The following is a 20,600-nucleotide window of genomic DNA, read 5'->3' as shown; positions in this document are numbered from 1 at the left end:
GTTTCATCTGAAGACAAAGGCTATAATTCAGTCCCGAGAAGGTCTTTACAATAGCCCTGCTTTCTGACACGGCGTGCAGATAATGCAGCAATTGTGTGATGTTCTGTGCTCTGGGGATGCCCTGAGGGGACAGACAGCCTGGCCCGTGGGTCACATCCTCACTTCAGAGGTGCCTCGAAGGAGATTAATGTCCTCTGTGGTTTTCTTGACATCTTTGCGCTAGAAGGCAGATCAGAGAGGAGAGGGTCTGACTGTGGAGTTCTGGGGCCTGTTCCTCCTGTCAGTCCTCTGCTCTGACTGTGGAGTTCTGGGGTCTGTTCCTCCTGTCAGTCCTCTGCTCTGTGGAGTGCTGGGGTCTGTTCCTCCTGTCAGTCCTGTGCCCTGACTGTGGAGTTCTGGGGCCTGTTCCTCCTGTCAGTCCTCTGCTCTGTGGAGTTCTGGGGTCTGTTCCTCCTGTCAGTCCTCTGCTCTGTGGAGTTCTGGGGCCTGCTCCTCCTGTCAGTCCTGTGCCCTGACTGTGGAGTTCTGGGGTCTGTTCCTCCTGTCAGTCCTCTGCTCTGTGGAGTTCTGGGGTCTGTTCCTCCTGTCAGTCCTCTGCCCTGACTGTGGAGTTCTGGGGTCTGTTCCTCCTGTCAGTCCTGTGCCCTGACTGTGGAGTTCTGGGGCCTGTTCCTCCTGTCAGTCCCCTGCCCTGACTGTGGAGTTCTGGGGTCTGTTCCTCCTGTCAGTCCTCTGCTCTGACTGTGGAGTTCTGGGGTCTGTTCCTCCTGTCAGTCCTGTGCCCTGACTGTGGAGTTCTGGGGTCTGTTCCTCTGCCCTGGCTCTGCAGCTCAGCCTGGGGAGAGGCTGCTGGGAGTGTGGGAGCCTTTCCAAGCAGCCTGAGCCCGCAGCCAGGGCTGCCCAGGCCCTTGGGCTCTGCCAGGCTCTGCCAGGCGCCTCTGGTCCAGGATGTCACTGTGTTCCAGGTGTGGGAAACCCCTGTGCTCGGTCCTCCAAGTTTTAACTACCTGACCTTGCAAAAATGGGCTCTTGGCTCTTGGGTAAGAGGATGATTTAGAATGTGGTGGTGGTGTTTCCTCCCCGGAGGGTGGGCAGGCCCTGGCACAGGGTGCCCAGAGCAGCTGTGGCTGCCCCTGGATCCCTGGCAGTGCCCAAGGCCAGGCTGGACAGGCCTTGGAGCAGCCTGGGATCATGGAAGCTGTCCCTGCCGTGGCAGGAGTGGCACTGGATGGGCTTTGGGCTCCCTCCAACCCAAGCCATTCCAGAATTTCATTTTGAAGATAACACAAGAGGAGTGAGTTATCTTAGCTGCAGCAGTAGACCACAAACAATACCTGCTTGTTCTTTGATCTCCGTGTGGACTTTTTCCACCTGGACTTAATTTTGAATTTGTTGCTCCGTGTTCTGGAGATGAAAGGCAAAGCCTTGTGCTCTCAGAGCAATCTCTAGGCAGTTTCTCTGCAGCTTATTCCTCCCTATCAGCTTTTTACTGAGATTTTTGAGCACTTCAACTTGGGTTCATATTGCCCTCCTGAATATTTAATAAAAGTGATTTTAGAGCTGTGTGAAAAACTGGAATCTGTTCAGATTATTTCTACAGATCAAATCTACTTTTTTTTTCCTCTTGCTTTTTAAATAGAATCCATTCCAAAGGGCCTCCTGTTATTCTTGGTGAGTCATCAAAATGCAGATAAACAGCATTCTTTGGGTGCTGTGCACAGAGATCTCAGTGCCATGAGCAGTTCTGTCCCACTGCTCATCTCTTTGTTTGTTTTTGGTGTTCTTTGAAATAAAATAGTCCAAATTCCTTGCTTAGAATCCCTTAAAAGAGCAGTTTATCATGTATATGTTTGTCCTATTCGCTGGCTGTGTATTAAGCCATGTTTGAATTAGATGCTGATAAACAGAACTCTTGTTTGGGCTTTGACTCCTATTTTTTAATTCCATATCCCATTTGAATCCTGGTAGCCTCTTCCTGAGAATTGTGTTTTGCTCAGCATGTGGGAGCTTTGTCCTTGTGTTTAACAGCCAGGGAAGGACGTGCAGGAGGAGCTTGGAGTGCAGGTTTGTACAGTGGGGAGGAGCTGTCACATGTGTCTTCAGCACCTGCTTTACAAGGTCACCGTGAAAATGAGGAGTTTTCCCACAGTTTTCTCCCTAAATGAGTGTCAGATACCTGCATGTGCCGTTGATCTCAGCTAGCGAGTGTCACCCTGATTCCCTTTTGCCGAGGTGCCGAGCAGGGCAGCGTTTTTTCCCTTTCCCGCTTTCCAGTGCCGTGAGCTCCGACTGAATTTCTGTGCCACTGAGGCACAAACCAATTTCAATCCCCCCCAAGCGTTTTTGCTGTCAGGCACTTCTGCTAAGCAGCTGCACTTCTTTATAAGCTGGAGAATTTGAGAAATCTGCAACCCGGAGCGACGTGTGGTACAGGGGGGAAGGTTTTCTGCTGAGGCCGGGGAAATAACTTCTGGTTTTTGCGTTGTTTTCTCTTCCTGCCCTCTCCCCCGGGGCCGAGCAGATCGAGAGGCGGCTGGACGCGGTGAGGTCGGTGTGCCACCTGGCCCAGAAGAGACTGATTGCCTGTCTGCAGGGCCAGCATGGCACAGACCCTGACAAGAGACACGTGAGTACAGCTCCGTGTGCCCTGGCCCCCGCCCTGCTGCCCCTGCCTGGGGAGCCAGGCTCTGTCAGAGCAGCTCGCTGCTGGCACTGGTGACACCCCAGAGACACCCCAGAGAAATCCAGTGACACCCCAGTGCAATCCCAGTGACACTCCAGAGAAATCCCAGTGACACCCCAGTGCAATCCCAGTGGCACCCCAGAGAAATCCAGAACAACCCCAGTGCAATCGCAGTGACACCCAGTGCAATCGCAGTGACACCCCAGAGAAATCCCAGTGACACCCCAGTGCAATCCCAGTGCAACCCCAGTGGCACCCCAGAGAAATCCCAGTGGCACCCCAGAGAAATCCAGAACAACCCCAGTGCAATCGCAGTGACACCCAGTGCAATCCCAGTGACACCCCAGAGAAATCCAGTACAACCCCAGTGCAATCCCAGTGCAACCCCAGTGACACTCCAGAGAAATCCCAGTGCAACCCCAGTGCAGCCCTAGTGCAATCCCAGTGACACCCCAGAGAAATCCCAGTGACACCCCAGAGAAATCCCAGGGCAATCCCAGAGAAATCCCTGTGACACCCCAGTGCAATCCCAGTGGCACCCCAGGGAAATCCAGAACAACCCCAGTGCAATCGCAGTGACACCCCAGTGCAATCCCAGTGACACTCCAGAGAAATCCCAGTGCAACCTCAGAGAAATCCCAGTGCAACCCCAGTGACACCCCAGAGAAATCCCAGTGACACCCCAGAGAAATCCCAGTGACACCCCAGAGAAATCCCTGTGACATCCCAGAGCAATCCCAGAGCAATCCCAGGGCAATCCCAGAGAAATCCCCGTGACATCCCAGAGAAATCCCAGTGCAACCCCAGAGAAGTCCCAGAGAAACCCCAGTGACACTCCAGTGTAGCCTCAGTGAAGCCCCAGTGCAACCCCAGTAAAAACTCAGTGCAACCCCAGTGCAACCCCACCCCACCACAGCACAGCCTGGGGACACCTCAGCAGTGCCAGGACACTTCCTGTCCCCGCAGCCTGCTGTCAGGAGTGCTTGGAGCTCTCCTGACACCCAGCTGTGGAAGATAATCTGCAGCTCTGACCCAGCTGCTCAGAGCTGGAGTTGCCCTTGGGCACTGGCACCTCCAGGCAGCTGCCGATGGTTTTCTGTACACACTTGATTTCTGCCCCTCCTTAGCAAAGCCCTCGGTGGGCTTTCGTAAAGCATCAGAACCAGAAATAATTCACATTGACACTCTCACCTTTTACTGAGTGACAGGCACCTGAGAGCAGGGGCACACAGGACCTCTGGGACAGAGGACAGGCTGGTTGCTTAAATCTCAGCTTAAAGCTGTTTGTCTCTCCTTGGCAGTAGTTGAGATACGCTTTGGGCCAGTCATTCCAGCTAAAACTGAGAAGAAAGTGCTTTTCAGAGTGTCTGAGAACCACCGGTCTTGGGGCTTGAAACTTTTCTGTGACTTGGCATTTTCTTTGAGTCCGAGAATGAGCTGTGTTTGTGTGATAGAAACCATATGGAAGAGGAGCAGAGCCTTCGAGGGGATGTGCTGGGGAAGCTGGAAAGAGTGAGCAGCACTAAGCTAAGCACTGTTCCTTCTGTTCCACAGAAAAAACTTCCTCTAACAGCTCTGGCCCAAAACATGCAAGAGGGATCCATCCAGCTGAGTGATGAAACTCTGCTGGGGTAAGTGTTTGCCTCTTTTTCCTGCCTTTCTTTTTCCTCGCTGTGTAACATCTTATTGCCTGCAGGGCTCTAATTAAAGCCTCTGGGTGCACAAAGGCTGGTTTCAATCTAATAAAAGTTAATACTTCTAGATTCTTTCTCTAATCCAAAGGGAGAAACAGTGAGCCAGCAGTTTTTCTGGGATGATTTGGAGACAAGTTTTAGGCTGAATTGCATTCCAGAGGATTCTGGTTCTCTGCTATCATAAAAGCTTTTAAAATGGCTTTTTTCCTTGTGGGTTAGTAGAATTACCATCTCCATTCGAAGTTTAAAGTGTTGTGGATTGTATAATTAAACATAATTTTTATTTTAAGCTGTGTTCTGCAGGTTTGAATTGATGACTTAAAATAATGTCAATTTGCATTAATGGCCCCTTGTTCAAAGCAGCCCCAGTTTATCTGTCCTGGCAAAGTGATTATTTGCAAATTACAGGAAAGTGCCTGAAACAAACGAGCCTCCACGTGCTGAATTCCTGGTGCCAAGTGGGCTTTTTCATTGCTGGTGGGAATTCTTATGGAGACAGTGTAGAATGACCTTTGAGAACATATTTCTGAGCCACTGCAGGAGATTTAAACCTGGATAAAAACCTTACAGAGTAGGGTTTTTCCTTATAACAAGCATAAAATGAAGGTCAAGTCATGGGTTTGGAGCCTGAGACTGCTGGGGATGGGATTGCTGGGAGTTAGGCTGTTAAGACCTTCACATTAAAGGGGCTTAGGAGAAAATGAAATACTGCATTGAGCAATTTCTCCTGCAGTGAGATGGTGAGATGGAAAGATGGGCCTGGAAATAAAGACTGCCTTCTGTGCCCTCTGAATGTCTGAAAGCCTCCAAAGTGTTGTCAGTGCTCAGGAATTTAGAAGGCAGGGGTTTAGTAACACCACCTGCCTATCCCGGATTTCTCCAGGGAGCACAGAGCACTGGGGTTCAGGCCATGAAGGGAGGCTTTGCTTTACCCAGCACAAAGCTTCCCAAAGCTCTGCTCTCCCTTGGATCCTTCCTCTTCAGTCAGTGGTAACTCCCATGACAATTCCCTGTAATTCTTCCAGGAAAATGCTGGATACCTGTGGGGATGCAGAGAATAAACTGGCAATGGAGCTCTCCCAGCACGAAGTACAGATTGAGAGAGAAGTCATAGACCCACTGTGCCTGCTGACAGAGGTGAGACAGCTCAGCCTGAGAGGAGAAACACATCTGGAGTCATGCATAAACTGAGCAAAACATGTTTATCTCAGTGCTGGCATTAAAAAACTGCTTTAGGGGGCCCTGTGTTAGCAGTGGCAAGTGGGTATGAAACCTACAACACGTCATTTGTTACAATGCACAATTTAAAATTCAATGTGAGCCCCTGATTCTCATTTCAGACAGAGATCCCAAACATTCAGAAGCAGAGGAAGCAGCTTGCAAAGCTGGTGCTGGACTGGGATTCTGCAAGGGGAAGGTAGGAGAGCATTTTAGTTACTGAGTGCTTTTCTGTCCATGTGAACTCCTGGTTGGCACCTCGTGGCCAACAAGTGAAATGGTGCTACTGAAATGCTGCTGTGAGCAGGCAGTAGGTGAAAAAAGACAGGCTTACATTTAAGTTTCACCAGAAAAGGACCTGAGACTGCTAGATCCAAACAGAATCAAGATTTTGGAGTTCTTACGTGCCAGTATATAAATGGAAAAATGTTGGAAACTCATCCAGTTTCCAGTTCATGCAAGTGTTTAACTTAAACTGAAGTTTTCAGCTTAAAGAGGGAACAGGAATCTCTCTGTGTGACCACACCAAGTGCTTTTACAGCCCTGTGTGGAGCCATCTCCTTGGGAGGGTCCTGGGTCATTCATCTCACCCCTGAGTGCCTTTGAGTGGTTTTACACTGCCCTGAGAACTGGTGCAGCCATTTTCAGCAAATCCTACACCCATGTTACAGACTGGGGCAGATGCAGGATTCCTGGTGATTTTTATAGCTGCTGCTGGATTATGTCAGTGGTGTGCTTTGAACCTTTCAGTTCTGCTGGAAACCCTCTGGAACTGCGGGGTTTGTTTCCTGCTGGAAGAAACCACTTCCAAGGGCGCCATAAATGCAGATCAGTGTTGAATATTGATTCTCACCAAATGAAACTTTTCTTTGCCCCAGATACAACCAAGCCCACAAGACTTCAGGAACAAACTTCCAAGTGCATCCCTCAAAAATAGAATCTCTTAAGGAGGAGATGGATGAAGCTGGAAATAAAGTAGAGCAGTGCAAGGTAAGGACAGGATGAGTCCTTCCACACCTCCCGTGGAATTGCCCAATTGTGCAGCTGCAGATCATGTGGCTGTGACACTGTCTGTCCTGGGGGCATTTTCATGCCAGCTGATCTCTGGATTGCTTTAGTTCAATGAGGAACTCCATCCAGGGTGTTTCTAAGTCGGGGATTTGACATTCTTTTCAGTTTCAGTGTGAGCCAGCTGTGCCCTGGCTGTGTTCAGGGTGTCTGTGCAGCAGGAGGCACCTGGAGGAAACTGAAGCTGGGCCAGCCCAGGACCTGCCACAGCTCTGAGCAGTTCATGTTCATTTTCACTTCTCAACAGCAAATGCTCCATTGAGTACTGAGAACTGAAACCATTTTTATTAGTGCTTGTCTTTGAGTGCTATAAATAGCTGGACAGAATGGCAATATGTTCTTGACTGAAGGGGGCAACTGCTTTGCTGGGTGAACGAGAGTTAAGATTTTGAGACCACTTTGCTTGAAGAACACTTGGAGCAGGGCCAGGTGCATTTGAGCTCCTTAGTTCAAACTTCCTGCAGGCCAAACAAACACAATAAATGTGTCTGTGTGTACGACTGGAGGTGAGTAAACGTGCTGTCCTGGTGTGCATCTCTCCCAAAGGATCAGCTGGCTGCAGACATGTACAGCTTCGTGTCCAAGGAGGGGGAGTACGCCCGCTGCTTTGTCATGGTGAGTGTTGGCAGCGGGGCTCTGCTTCAGCACAGCTGGGCACACACACTCGGTTCTCAGAGATGACATTCTGTGTGCTAAAACCTTGAGTCTTGTCTTATGTGCTCATCAGAAGCTAACGGTCTTTTTGTTTTTTAAAATGTGGCTTCTGTTCTCAGTTATTAGAAGCACAAGCAGATTACCATAGAAAAGCATTAGCAGTCATAGAAAAGGTCCTACCCGAAATTCAAGCCCATCAAGGTAAAGTAACCTGTGCTCTGGCTGACGCTTCTCCTTGCCTGTGCCACCTATGCACAATATTCTCCTCCTCTGTCTCGATCCTCTTGCATGCAGACTGATTTAATAAGGCCATTTTGATCTGCTTAACAATTTTACATTCCCCAGCATAATTCCATCTTCCTGCTCTCCGGAGTTCTCCAGCCATGTTTAACACACTAATAAGATGTTAATGAAGGATCTCTCTGATACCCAGGAGGGTAAAGGAAGGGTTTTTCTATTTGCTTACCTGTTCTCCTTGTGCCCTTTTGCTGAGTCACACCTGGCTCTTCAGGCCCATGAAAGTGTCATTGTGATTTGGTTCTTGAGTGATTACAGGTGATTATCAGGAAAACTCTGTGGATTTTAAGGAGCTTGATTCCTCTTTTTCCCTCCTCATTTTGTGAAATCCTCTTTCCCAGTGTGCACTGCGTGCTGGGAAATGGAGAGTTTGGCTTTTTGTGCTGATTATCAGCTGTTAAAAAAAGTGACTTGTACGGCTTCATTTCTCCCCTAAGAAGAACTGGAACAGCTGCTAAGCTTCCACTGTCAGGGGACTTTCAGGTTTTGTATCACTGATTTGGGATGAAGGTGCCCTGTTTGTTTTAGAAACTACTCTCCAAAATATTGGCTGTGCTGTCCCTGAATCTTTGGAGAAATAAGTGAACAGAGTCTGAGGGAAAATACAGTCTGAGCTGAGGAAGGCTCAGGTATCTTCAGCTGATGAAGGTTGTAAAAGATGAAGCAATTCAATACATAAATCAATAGGAGCATTGTGGAAAACAGTGTGGGACAGGAGGGAATGCAGAGGTGATGCTGCTACAGCTGCAGGGCTCGGCAGGGCCGGGCTGAAGGTTCTTCGTGGATGTGGCTGCTTCAAAATTGTCCTTGTGTGGAAAGTTTGTGCAGAGCAGCTGAGCAGCAAATGCCCCAGAGCAGAGTGGCCTCCCTGGAAGGTGGCTGGGAGCCGTGGTGGCCACGTGGCCGAATGCAGGGAATTCTCACCTTGTCTTTCACCTGCAGTGTAAAGTAGAATCCCGTGCAGGGTTGGGTTAGAAGGGGCCCTGAAGGCCATCCATGACCTCAGGGTGCTCCAAACCCCGTCCAGCCTGGCCTGGGACGCTGCCAGGGATGGGAGCTGGGATTTGAACAAGCACGGAGGGCTCTTTTCCTAATGTGTCTGTGACTTGCAAAGGCTGGGAAATGCCACGTGCATCTCATGGCATATTAATGAGGGGGACTAAAACCTGCCGAGGGAGGTGATTGGTGTGGTTTTGTAAAGAAAAGGGGTGAATTAAACACTTTGCAGAAACACTTTGCCTTCAGAGCACTCTTTGAAGTCCTCTGAAGTTTTTGTCTTTCTTGGCCTCTTTTTCCACATTAAAGAAATAACACATCTGTACTAACAACAACCTTTTACATCTGCATTTTTTCAGTTAAAATAGCAGAAATGGGTCAGAACGTAAATTGTAGGGAAGAGGAAATTGACATTCAATTTGGAGAAATTTGTGCCCATTGGAGTTAAACAAGAATTGAAGAATTAAATTGAAAATGTGAATGTTACAGCGCTGGGCTGTTACCGTGGTAGTTCTGATGTGATGTACTGGGGCTGTTAACATCCATTGTAATTTGCTGATTTAAGGAATCAAATTTAAGGAATCAATTTTTTTTATTAACAGCTCAGGTTTTATTCACCTTAAATACAGTTAAAACAAAAATCAGCCCAGGTCATGCAGTCTGAACAAAGTTTTCCCAGATTCTTGCAGACTGGAGCCAAATCAGTGTTACTGGAACGTGCAGCCTTGTGCTGGCACTCGTTGAGGTTTGTATTTAGAATTCCAGTTATACACAGAATTTGTATGTGATATCCCATCCAGAAAGATGCAGAAGTATTTTTTTCTTGACCACCAGCAGCCTCATTTTCTCTTTGCTCATGATCCAAGGGACTTTACCAATCAAGGGCTGTAAAACTCCTGCTGTAGTCTGAACGTTTCTGTGCTGTACTAGAGGCTTTCTTCTCCTCTTGCCTGGGCTGTAATTCAAGGGTTTGGTAGATATCCTGCTCAGTGCTTTGATACTCTCCAACTTAGACAAATGGACTGAAAAGCCAGCTTTTGGGACTCCCCTGGAAGAGCATCTCAAGCGCAGCGGGCGGGAAATCGCAGTTCCTATCGAAGCCTGTGTCATGATGCTCCTGGAAACAGGGATGAGAGAGGAGGTGGGTAATTCCAGATCACAGAGCAGCAACGGGGGGAAAAGAGCCCAGTGGAGCTCCTGAGCTGGTGTCTGTTTGTTAACGTGTTGCTTTAGCTAATTTCGTCAGTAATGAGCTGGTAAATGTTTTGGCACAGAATAAGCTCGGCAGCGTGTGAAGTATCTTGGAGGTGGATGCACCTACAATGAAAATCAGGGGTGGGCCAAGGGTGGGGAAGAACTGAGCCACAGGGGTCAGGGGGCAGTGACAGGACACAGGAAGGGCCAGCTGGGTCATATCTGTCAGGGGAAGGCACCAAAGCTGGAATGTTCTGGAAGGGGCTGTTGAGAAACTGTTCCATGCTTGTGCCGGTGCGTGGTTACCGATCAATCCATTTTATTTCTGGCTGCAGGGCTTGTTCAGAATTGCTGCTGGAGCCTCCAAGTTAAAAAAGCTGAAAGCTGCCCTGGACTGTTCCACTTCCCAGCTTGATGAGTTTTACTCAGATCCCCACGCTGTTGCAGGTATTGGGGGTGTTCGTTCTGAATCCAGACCAGGTGTAAATTGATACAACACAACTTGGTGCTGTTCAGGTGTTATCTCCACAGTTAAACTGGGGCAGGTGGCAATCAGCTAACATTCACTGCACCGTTTGACACAGATAAGTGTGGGGTGCCCGTGCTGATCACACCTGATGTACCTGTGACAGTGGTGTGTCAAATCAGGTGATCATCGTGAGCCACCTGTCACACCTCTCGTGACAAGAGTGGTCAAGGTAGATGAGAGCCGTGTGTACACCTGCAGTACATCTTTGTAAGTCCTTTGTCCTGAAGAGATGATTACTCAGCGTTTTGTAGCATGTTTCTGTCAAATTGCACTAATTACTGACAGACCCTTTGTGTTAAGATCTGAGCAGTTCCACTGTCTTGCCACCTTCCCTGGCACTTGGAATTTATTACACAGATAAAACTGCAGATGTGAGTTCAGGATTTTCCCTGAGGTCTGAAAGCAGTGCCTGAGGAGCCAACCTGTCCCTGTCTGCATTGCAGGTGCCTTGAAATCCTATTTGCGGGAGCTGCCAGAGCCTCTCATGACCTACAGCCTGTATGAGGAGTGGACACAAGCTGCAAAGTAAGCGTGCTAGGAACAGGAAATATAGAGGAAATATAGAGGAAGTCATGCTGCATGTTTCCATTAAATTCGATTCTTCATAGATGGATTCAAAAGAAACAACCAAGCTCACACAGTTATTTATTGTTTCACTGCCGGGTATTTCGTGCAGCAAATAGTTTTAAGTGATAAATAGCTTAATGCAGATTGCACAAAATGTGGTGAAATATCAACTTTGTTCAGCTATTAGGGCTGCTTCAGGCTGCTGGCTGCACAGTATTGATGCTCAAGCAGTTTTTTAGCAAGTACAAATAATTCAGGGATCTGACAAGCAGGTTACTGAGTACAAAACATTTATTTCCACATTTCCATAAATGGAAGTTTATACAATTAATTTCTGCCCTGAAACTAAGATGTCATGGCTTTTTTTTTTTTTTTTTTTTTTTTTTTTTTTTTTTTTTTTTTTTTTTTTTTTTTTTTTTTGTCCTTTCAGTATTCAGGACCAGGACAAGAAGCTCCAAGAGTTATGGAGGATTTGTAACAGATTACCTGAGCCTTACCGTGTTAACTTCAGGTAGGTGTGAACATCTCTTAGCTCAGCTCCTTTCCACCTCAAAGCCAATTAAACTAAACTCTAATCCAGGTGTGCTTTTCTTTGCCAAATTCAGTGAGATTTATAAAAATACCTCTCATTTCATGCAGCAGTGGCTGTGCATAGGTGGTGACCTCAGATTAATTCTCTGCTTACTGTCAGGAAATAGTGATGCACAGAGCCTTTCTACATTGCTGTTGTTTCCAGTCTTAGAAATCACCTGGATCTATCTTAAACATCTCACTTTTCCTTTTGGTTTTGCATTTTGGAAATGAACCGGAACAAAAGCAGCTCTGGTGATCCCTAGAAGCACGGAATTTCCACTACAGGACGTGAAACTAGCTGCAACTAAGCCTTTTTCTCTATAAGTATGACATTTCTGTGGTTCTGTTTTGCTAAGATGGGAGCTGCTTTCTTTGGTACCCAGTTCAACTTCTGTGATTAGGAGCAGAAGCTTTGGGCAGCTGCCAGGCAAGAAGGCTGCTCATCTCATTTCTGTGTTGTTGGGAGCTCTCTTTACAAGTTCTTGAATTTTTATTTACTTGCTTTCAACAAGAAATGCTCATCATTCCTGCTGTTTAATTATTTCTTTCCTTTTTGAAGGTATTTAATCAAATTTTTAGCCAAGCTTGCCCAGAACAGTGACGTTAACAAAATGACACCGAGCAACATCGCCATAGTCTTGGGCCCCAACTTGTTGTGGGCAAAGAATGAAGGGTGAGTTCTTTTAAGAAAGCTCCAAAGCAGAACTGGGTGAAGCTGTAGAATTGATAGCTTTATTAAATCCTTTAGTCTATTCACAGCAATGGACTGTTCACATAAAAAATATTTCTGGAGTTCTTTCAGCCCATGCCTCAGGGTCCTTTGAGGCAGGAAGGTTTTTAGGGGTGTTTCCAAAAGCTGTGAATGTTGCTGAACAGTCTGGAGTCCAGCACAGTTGCTCTTTCTCTGGTTCTGAGGACCTGATCCATCATGCTTAACCCAAGTCGTTATTTAGGCAGTCTGAATTGATTTTAATTTTCTTACTCTGCTGGAGCTCTGAATGAAGTGTTTTTCAAATCTGTCCTGCAGATCCCTTGCTGAAATGGCAGCAGCCACTTCAGTGCACGTGGTGGCAGTTATTGAGCCCATTATCCAGCACGCAGACTGGTTCTTCCCTGGAGGTGAGCTCCTGCCACAGCTCAGCAGTTTTACACTGCCCTGCAGGTCACCCTCGGGGGCCTGTGCGTGTCTTAGGAGGCATTCTTGTCTGTCCTCTTCCAGATGAGGATTTCAACGTGTCTGGGGCGTTTGTGGCAGTTCCTGCTGTTAATTCCAACCACTTGTCACACACTGGGAATGACTATGAATGTGGGACCCTGGAGAGGAAGAGGCCTCTGAGCATGACTGTGATGGAAGGGGATTTGCTGAAGAAGGAAAGGTAGGTGTGACTCTCAGCTTAGCCCTCTTCCAGTGAGGCTTCAATCAGACACCTTCACTGGTGCCAGGAGAGGAATTTCATGGAAATGCTGTAGATAACAACAGTGATTTATTTCCCGTTGTTGCAGCCTGAGGATGGCTCAAAGGTAACGTACTGTTACTTCCTTCCAGTTACACTCTGTGCATGATAAATCCCAGTTTCCATTCTCCTGGTACAGATTGGGGGTGGTCTGAGATTCCCTGGAACACAAGTGTCTGCAGTAGCATCTCTCAGTCTCTAACTTCTGGTATTCCATGGCTTCTCTTTCAAAGCCCCTAAGCTGAGGTGGTGTTACCTGGTGCCTTCATGATAAGACTTCTGAGTTGATGATGGTACAGTATTGCCACAGCAAGCAGTAGAATGCTAAAAACTCCCAGTAAAACGTGCTGTTTCCCATATAACATGTAGTGTAACGTTCATTCTTATCACTCATCATGAATATTCAAGTGATGTGCTTGTTTCTAGTTGTTGATGCAAATATTGAGTTGTTACCTGTTAGCTATGACCAGCCACATGCAAATTTGTCAGCACTCACAGAGGAAGCAGAAAATCAGTTCAAGATTCAGTCTTTAACACGAGAATAAAATAATTTCTAGAACGAATGTGCTGTATGCATTCTAAAATCTATTAAGAGTTGGGGTCTGTTTCTCCATTGTTCTCCTTGAGACACAAACAGAATGATTTGGGTTGGAAAGGACTGTAAAGATCTTTCATTCCAACCCCCAAATCACAGCCTGCATCCAGTAGCTTTCTTCGAATCTCTGCTGCAACTTAGCGTGTGATAGAAACAAAATTCATGTGGCAAAACCCCTTCAGTCAGGAGCTCCTGTGGTCTGCAGGGAAACGTCTGTATTTACGTGTGAGATTCCGAGTGCTCTGACCTCATCGTCATCAGTGTTTGTCTCCAAATGTAATTGAGCAGTTCGTCCTCTGCCGTGTCGCTTATCCCTCCGTGGGATAAGCCAAGTCCTGTTGTTGCATGTCTTTAACACGGCCGCTGTTCGCGGCCAGCGGAAGCTTTAACATCGTGGTGTCGTGCAGCCAGCGGAGCTTTTCCTCGTCGCCGCTTTGCATGTGGGGGTTCGTCCGGGGGCGGGACACACGGCGTCCTGCCGCTGCTGCTGCAGCCCCTGGGGCCGGCTGCGTGCTGTGTTCACTCTCTCTTCTCTCTGTAGCTTTGGTGTGAAGGTGCTGGAGTTCCCCGCGACCCCGCGGCGATGTGGCACTGTAAACAGAAAGCTCACATCGCCCGCCTTCCAGCCGCCGCTGCCGCCCTGCGAGCCGGCGGCCGAGCCGCACTGCGGGGCTGAGCCCGGCCCCGGGGCCGGCCCCGCTCCCTCTGCCGCCCCAGAACAGCCCCAGGCTCCAGGCTCTGAGGATGCCAGGTAAGAGGAGGGGCACGGCTTGCGCTGGCGAAGGCTTGGCGGCGTCACCTGGGGCGGGCGCCTCTGCCCCGCCGTGGGCTGTGCCCGGGCAGGAGTGGGCAGCAGAGCCGTGCAGGAGCTCTCCTGACGCGTGCGTGGCTCCAGAACCGGGCTTCTCAAATAACACACACCGTTCTGGATGTTCCGGAATTGGCCTTACAACGTCTGTGGTTCTGGGTGTCCCAGAGCTCATCTTCGAGTGTAACCTCCGTGGTTCTGTCTGTTCTGGAGTTTATCTTCTAAGATAAACTTGGAATTCTTGGGAGGAAAAGATGAGGAAAAATACAAATATAGACTCTATTTCTGCTGCCCACACTGACCTTCCCAGGCTGTGTTCTGGAGATGTGCACCCAGGTGATACCAGCTTGCTGCTGAGAGAGCAAAACCTACAGTGGCAATACCAGAAACCTGTTGGTCTTGTTTGTTGTTTCTCGTACACGTTACCTGCATATGTCTTGTTTTGTTTATTTGTCTGTGGCGGGTGTTAGTGATGAGCAGACTTGCTTACTGGAAAACTGGCAGTCGGTTTAGCATATTCCAGGATTAGTTTCTTCAGGGCAAGTAGGTTCACAGGCTCTTGGCTGTTTAATTTCTCTAGAAGCTCTGCAGTCATGTCCAAGGCTAGTTGCAGCAGCCTGGCTTCCTCCTGTGAGGTGGAAGCAGCACTTTGCTCTCAGCTCCTCGTGTCTCAGGGCTGTGACAAACCACGTGTGAAGCCTGCAGTGCTGCCAAATGTCAGCCTCGGCCTCTCAGGGTGAAACCCCACCGTGGGGTTTGATGCAGCACTGATCTCGTGCACAAAGCTTGTTCTCAGGTGACATATTTACACAGCTCGTTTGGAAATCCCCTGCAGACCAGTATTTCTTCACAGATGGCTTTCGTGGCAGAGGCAGCTGAAACAAAACCTTGGGCGTCGTGTCTGAAAGTTGCACTTAAAATTTGCACAGCCTCTGTGCAAGTACTCACAGTTTATGAACGATATCTGGAGAAATGGGGATTGCACAGTGCCAGTGGGAGGGAGTAAAGTCGGTCCTTTTGAGGGTTAAATCGCTGCAGGTGACTCAGTGTAGAGAAGTGAGAGGGGTCACAGGAGGGGACCCTGCCCAGAGCCACCTCAGCTGCCTCCTCCTCCACCAGCACCCATCAACCCAGCACTGCCAGGGCGTTCAGCACTGAACCACGTCCCCAAGTGCCACATCCACGTGTTTCTTGAACACTTCAGGCACTGTGACTCCATCACTTCCCCGGGTGCCAGGGCTTGAAAATGCTTTCCATGAAAACTGTGTCCCGATACCTGACCCACAGCACGGTTTGTAATGGAGCAGCTGCAGCTGAGCCGGGCCAGGGCACCTTACAGCCATCTCTGATGCGGGTTTTTTCACTTCCAGCACCTCCAAATCCAAGGACAGTGCGTCTGCAGGCACTCCTCCGCCGGTGAGGAACGGCAGCCAGGCAGGGGCTGCCCCGGGGCAGGCAGCACCCAGCACCTCCCAGCTCTCTGTCACCCAGCCCCAGAACGCTGCTGGTCCCAGTCCCCACGCCCTGAGGAGAGGTGTGTGTTTATTTCCTTTTCAAGCCTCGATGTACTGCGAAAATGCTGCTGAAATAACTTCATCAGCATCTCTGCCTTTACAGACAGCAGTTTAATCTGTTGGCTTGTCCCCAAGGCCTGGCTGTAAAGCAGCTGTGACTTTTGGACTCTCTGAATGGTGATGGTGTCACCAGTGCCGTTTAGCAAACTCTCTCAAAAGCTGTTGATCAGTAAATGCTTGTGCGTGATTAATGCACCATTTTATTTTGATAACGTACCTGAGGATTTTTTGTGCCGCTAATTGTTTTCTTTGGGAGCTTGGTTGGGAATCGTAGAATTCCAAAATGGGTTGGGTTGGAAGGGAGCCTAAAGCCCATCCAGTGCCAGCTGTGCCATGGCAGGGACACCTCCCACTGTCCCAGGCTGCTCCAAGCCCTGTCCAGCCTGGCCTTGGGCACTGCCAGGGATCCAGGGGCAGCCACAGCTGCTCTGGGCACCTGTGCCAGGGCCTCAACACCCTGCCAGGGAACAATTCCTGCCCCATATCCCATCTAACCCCGGTCCCTGTCAGTGGGAAGCCATTCCCAGTAACACCCCCAGTCCCTGATGCTGGAATCTCCCCTCTTCTCTCCCCAGCTGTGAAGAAGCCGGCTCCAGCCCCCCCCAAACCAGCCAACCCTCCCCCGGGGCAGCCGGGAAGCCAAAGCTCTTCCCCAGCCGCTCAGCCGCCTTCTGTCTCTCCAAAACCGCCGGCCAGAAGCTCCTCTCCTCCTGCTCCGCACGCGAACCAAGGAGCGGCCCAGACCTCCTCCCCTTCCCAGCTTTCCGCGCCCCGCAGATACTCCAGCAGCCTGTCCCCCATCCAAGCCCCCAGCCACCCTCCGCCGCAGCCCCCCACGCAGGCGACTCCTCCGCCGCAGCCCAGAGGCGGCGGCCAGGCGTCTCCCGGCGAGCAGGGAGCCGAGCAGCCCTGCAGCCCCGCGCCGCACACTCCCAGCCCCCCCGACACCCCTCCGCTGGGGAAGCGCCCCGGCGGCGCCCCGGCCGCGCCCCCCGAGCCGTGCCCGGCTCCCGGCGGCGCCGCGCCCCGCCCGCGGCCCGTGCCCAAGCCCCGGAACAGACCCAGCGTCCCGCCTCCGCCCCACCCGCCCTCGCAGCCTCCTGCCGACGGCACGGCCTCCAGAATAGTCACAGGTGAGTGCGTCCCTCCCTGCCGCCGCCTCCCGGGGCCGGCAGCGCGGATAACGCTGTCTGGTGATGCGCGGGGAGCGCCGGGGAGCGCGCTCCGCTCGTTTCCAACTGCTCATCTCCGGCTGAGCGCCCGCCCAGCGCCTCTGCGCCCCGGGGTGTCCTTCCTGAGGCGCGAGCGTTGGGGCGGGCAAGTGGAGATGAACTTTTGTTGGTTTTTTATTTTGCCGTTTGGAAGAAAGCTGGACGCTGTGACAGCAGCTCGCTGGGGCTGTCTCCAGCTCAGCGTCTTGGCAGTCGATTCTGCTCATACGTCTGTTGCCAAAAAGCAAATATTTAGAGGAGGGAGAAGATGTAGCCAAGGATGGTGGATTTCAGCACATACTGAGATAAGAAAAGGGCACAAGTGGTCACTGACACGTGTTCTAGTAGGCAAAACACGCAGAGAATGCTTTACCTTGTGAGAGCAGAGCCTTCTGATGTGCATTTAAGTTGGACATGCAGAAGCTGAGGAATCACCTGTATTAAACCCTGTTTCTTAGGTCAGTATTTATAGAGCTTCGCATTTTAAGTGCGGTCCTTGTTTTAAGACAGTCATGAAGTAAAGAGAAACTTTTGTCTTCTCACGGAAGCTTCGTGAAGCTTGTAGTTACCAGTTTGATTGGGATAATGTTACTTTAATAAAGGCAGTTAATAAGGTTTGGTTTTTTTTTAATGTAATTGCTGAGGCCATTCAAAACCAGCAGATTTTGGAATGTTTTCCTGCTGAGTCGCTGCTTACTCTGGGAAATTCTGAAGGAAGAGATACCGAGAGTGGGAGACTAATGCTTTTAAATCTACTTATAATTAATAATGGTTGAAACTTTCCCATGACACTGCAGCTTCTCTAGAATTAGACTAATGTGTTGGAATGCAGAGAATCCATTCTGTTGCCTAACAGCTCTACCCCAATGCCTTCACAGGTGGGGATGGTTACTGCGAATAAGGTTTGTACTCACAGAAACTGCCGTTGCAGCTAAACCGCTCCTGTTCGTAGCTTGAGTTCGGACATGTGCTTGGAACTGTGCTCTGCCAGCTCTGTGTTCCCGTCCCTGCACAGGAAATGTGCTCTGCCAGCTCTGTCCCTCCGTAGCGTTCTGCCTGCCAGAGCCTTTGAGGCCTCTGCTGCTCCATTGCAATAGCTCTGTGAACATGAAGTTATTCCTCCAGTGCCTGTAAGGAATTAACACCCCACACAGGCCCCAGAGCTAGTCCCAAGTCAGGAGTGATGAGTGGCCCGTTTCCAGCAGGCTTCTTCTCCTCAGTGCGAGCAAATACGATTTTCCTGCAATTTGGTGGTTTGTGGTTACGTTTTAACGTAGCTCTCACTTTAGCTTTGCAGTTATTTTTAAGCACTTGGGGTTTTTTTGGCAAAATCCGGGCTGATGTGACTAAAGCAGTGGCGGAGCAGCCGCAGCAGCACCTGCAGCAGTTGGCTCCCAGGCTCCCTGCTGGCTCTGCCTGCTCAGCCCCAGCTCCTGCACACCTCCCCTCCCTTCCCCTGCCCAGGGTGAGGCTCAGGGAACGGGGGAGCCAGGTTAGCCCAGAATTTACCTGTCTGCAGCCAGGACACTGAAATCAGTGCTGGATTGAGCAGTCAGGCTGGAAATCATTTTGCTATGGGGCTTTTGTTAATTGGAGAGAGGCTGCCCCGAGCAGCTGTGGCTGCCCCTGGATCCCTGGAGGTGTCCGAGGCCAGGTTGGATGGGGCTTGCAGGAACCTGGGGTAGTGCGAGGTGTCCCTGCCCATTATGGGATTCCGTGGGGAAACCAGCAGTGAACGAGCTGCTTAAGCAGATAAACATTAGGTTTGATTTTAAAATAACTGACTTCTCCTGATGGTACTCCTGTCAGTATATTTAAAATATGAGGATCATTTATTCCCAAGCTGGAGTCAGAAGTGAGGCTGGGCTCTGAATCTTGACAGCACTTTACGATGAAGTTAGCAGCAGCAGCTGTGCTAATGAATCAAACTTCAAGGAAAGACTTAATCTGCATTTCCAAGTGTTTCATAGTTTGACCGTATTTATTTTCATTTTAGGGTTTTCCTGGTTCTGAGGAAATCGCTTCAATGATAGCAGACAGGGAGGGTTTGTTTTACCCCAGTGTAATGGGAGAAATCCTTATCTTGTAATTAGCATCCAGCTGGGGCTGCTTCATTAGAACTGGGCACGGCAAGCACCTGCCAGAGGGGGCTGCAAATCAGAGCAGACCGGCCCAGGTGTGTGCTGTAAACAGCAGGAACGCTGCTGAGGGAGGATTCTCCAAAACTGGTGAAGGGACCTGGAAGATCCAGCTAAAATCCCCTTGGGGAGGGGTTGGAGTGACACCAGGCTCACCTCCAGCAGCACACTCCACGCTAAAGCATCCACCTGTTCCAGATCAACGTGTTTTTAAGGGATTAATAACCTGAATTAACACCACCACCTGTCACAGGAGAGTGTCTGCTCTAATATTCACACCTGCACATACGAGCACTTACAGACTCGCTAATTCACAATGTGCAGCTGCTGGTTTTAATTTGAACCTTAACGAGCGCAATCAGGGTACAAAATGAAGGTGCCATCAAACGTCATCGTGATCCCTGAGCAGGAATCCTGAACTGTTCTCAGGGTGCTGTTGACTCCTTTGTCCATGTACTGGGCTTTAGTAAATGCCTCAAATTCTAATTTTGGTGTTCAAGTAAGAAGCCCTAGAATATTCTAATCAAAGGTTTTATTAAATAATCCAGATGTTTGACCAGCATTCAGTAGGAACTGTATTGGCAAGTGCAATGGTAAGGAAAAGGCCCCTGATTGGCCGAGACTGTTGCTAATTGCTAATTGCTAATGATGTGTGTGCTAACTACTAACCCCCCCAGTGCCCTGCTGTGTGCGTCCCTCCCTCGGGCATGGCCAGAGAGGGGCTGCTGCTGCTCCCATTAACCCACTAAAGCCTCGGAGAGCAGAATGTGAAGCTCTTGGTGTCTCCTGCACCCTGACCCTGTGCTGTCTCCACGTGCAGGAAATGCAGGGCTGGTTCCGTGCTCGCTGCAGCTCCTGCTGTCCCCGGTGTCACCCCGTGTCACAAACGCTCCCTCCCCGTGTCACTGCACCCCAGGGCAGCTGGGATGGCGCAGGTGTCCTGGCAGAGGGTGGGATGGGATTGAAGGTCCAGCCCAGCCCATCCTGGGATTGTGTGGTTGGACTCCGTGCTCAGTGCCAGGGTGGGATTGCAGCTGCCCTGTGCAGCTCCCCAGGACACAGATCCCTGCGGGGCAGGAGCAGGGCAGGCTGCACTCAGGGGCTGCTTTCCCCTCTTCCAGCTCGTTCAGAAACCTCCAACTTCAGCTTTTCTACAGAAACTTCTGGGTTAACTTCAGGATTTCGTGCTTGAGTTATGAGTCCCAGTCTCTCTAGGATGCCTGTCTGCACCTCCTGTGCTTGAAAACAAGGCAGTTATTTGGATTTTTTTGTTGATTTAAGTGATCTAAATTACTTCCTATGTGGAGCAGCTGCTGGACTGCAGTAAAGGATGTCATGGCGTGTTAT

The 20,600-nt window shown here is 49.8% G+C and overlaps 1 protein-coding gene across 1 annotated transcript in view; it reads left to right on the top strand.

Annotated features, from left to right (window-relative positions):
• ARHGAP17 (Rho GTPase activating protein 17) overlaps window positions 1-20,600 on the top strand; it is a 41,842-nt gene that overhangs the window by 19,626 nt on the left and 1,616 nt on the right. The window contains exons 3-19 of the mRNA XM_040078772.1: window positions 2,522-2,626; window positions 4,238-4,314; window positions 5,403-5,514; window positions 5,718-5,794; window positions 6,474-6,585; window positions 7,210-7,278; window positions 7,437-7,518; window positions 9,624-9,751; window positions 10,140-10,251; window positions 10,777-10,858; window positions 11,331-11,411; window positions 12,033-12,146; window positions 12,501-12,592; window positions 12,693-12,849; window positions 14,064-14,273; window positions 15,701-15,864; window positions 16,480-17,037. Of these exons, the coding sequence (XP_039934706.1) occupies window positions 2,522-2,626; window positions 4,238-4,314; window positions 5,403-5,514; window positions 5,718-5,794; window positions 6,474-6,585; window positions 7,210-7,278; window positions 7,437-7,518; window positions 9,624-9,751; window positions 10,140-10,251; window positions 10,777-10,858; window positions 11,331-11,411; window positions 12,033-12,146; window positions 12,501-12,592; window positions 12,693-12,849; window positions 14,064-14,273; window positions 15,701-15,864; window positions 16,480-17,037 (2,332 nt within the window). The remainder of the gene's footprint in view (window positions 1-2,521; window positions 2,627-4,237; window positions 4,315-5,402; window positions 5,515-5,717; window positions 5,795-6,473; window positions 6,586-7,209; window positions 7,279-7,436; window positions 7,519-9,623; window positions 9,752-10,139; window positions 10,252-10,776; window positions 10,859-11,330; window positions 11,412-12,032; window positions 12,147-12,500; window positions 12,593-12,692; window positions 12,850-14,063; window positions 14,274-15,700; window positions 15,865-16,479; window positions 17,038-20,600) is intronic.

Source organism: Hirundo rustica, chromosome 15, assembly GCF_015227805.2.
Source record: "Hirundo rustica isolate bHirRus1 chromosome 15, bHirRus1.pri.v3, whole genome shotgun sequence".
Taxonomy (NCBI): Eukaryota; Metazoa; Chordata; class Aves; order Passeriformes; family Hirundinidae; genus Hirundo; species Hirundo rustica.
This window is presented reverse-complemented; position numbering and strand designations above follow the sequence as displayed.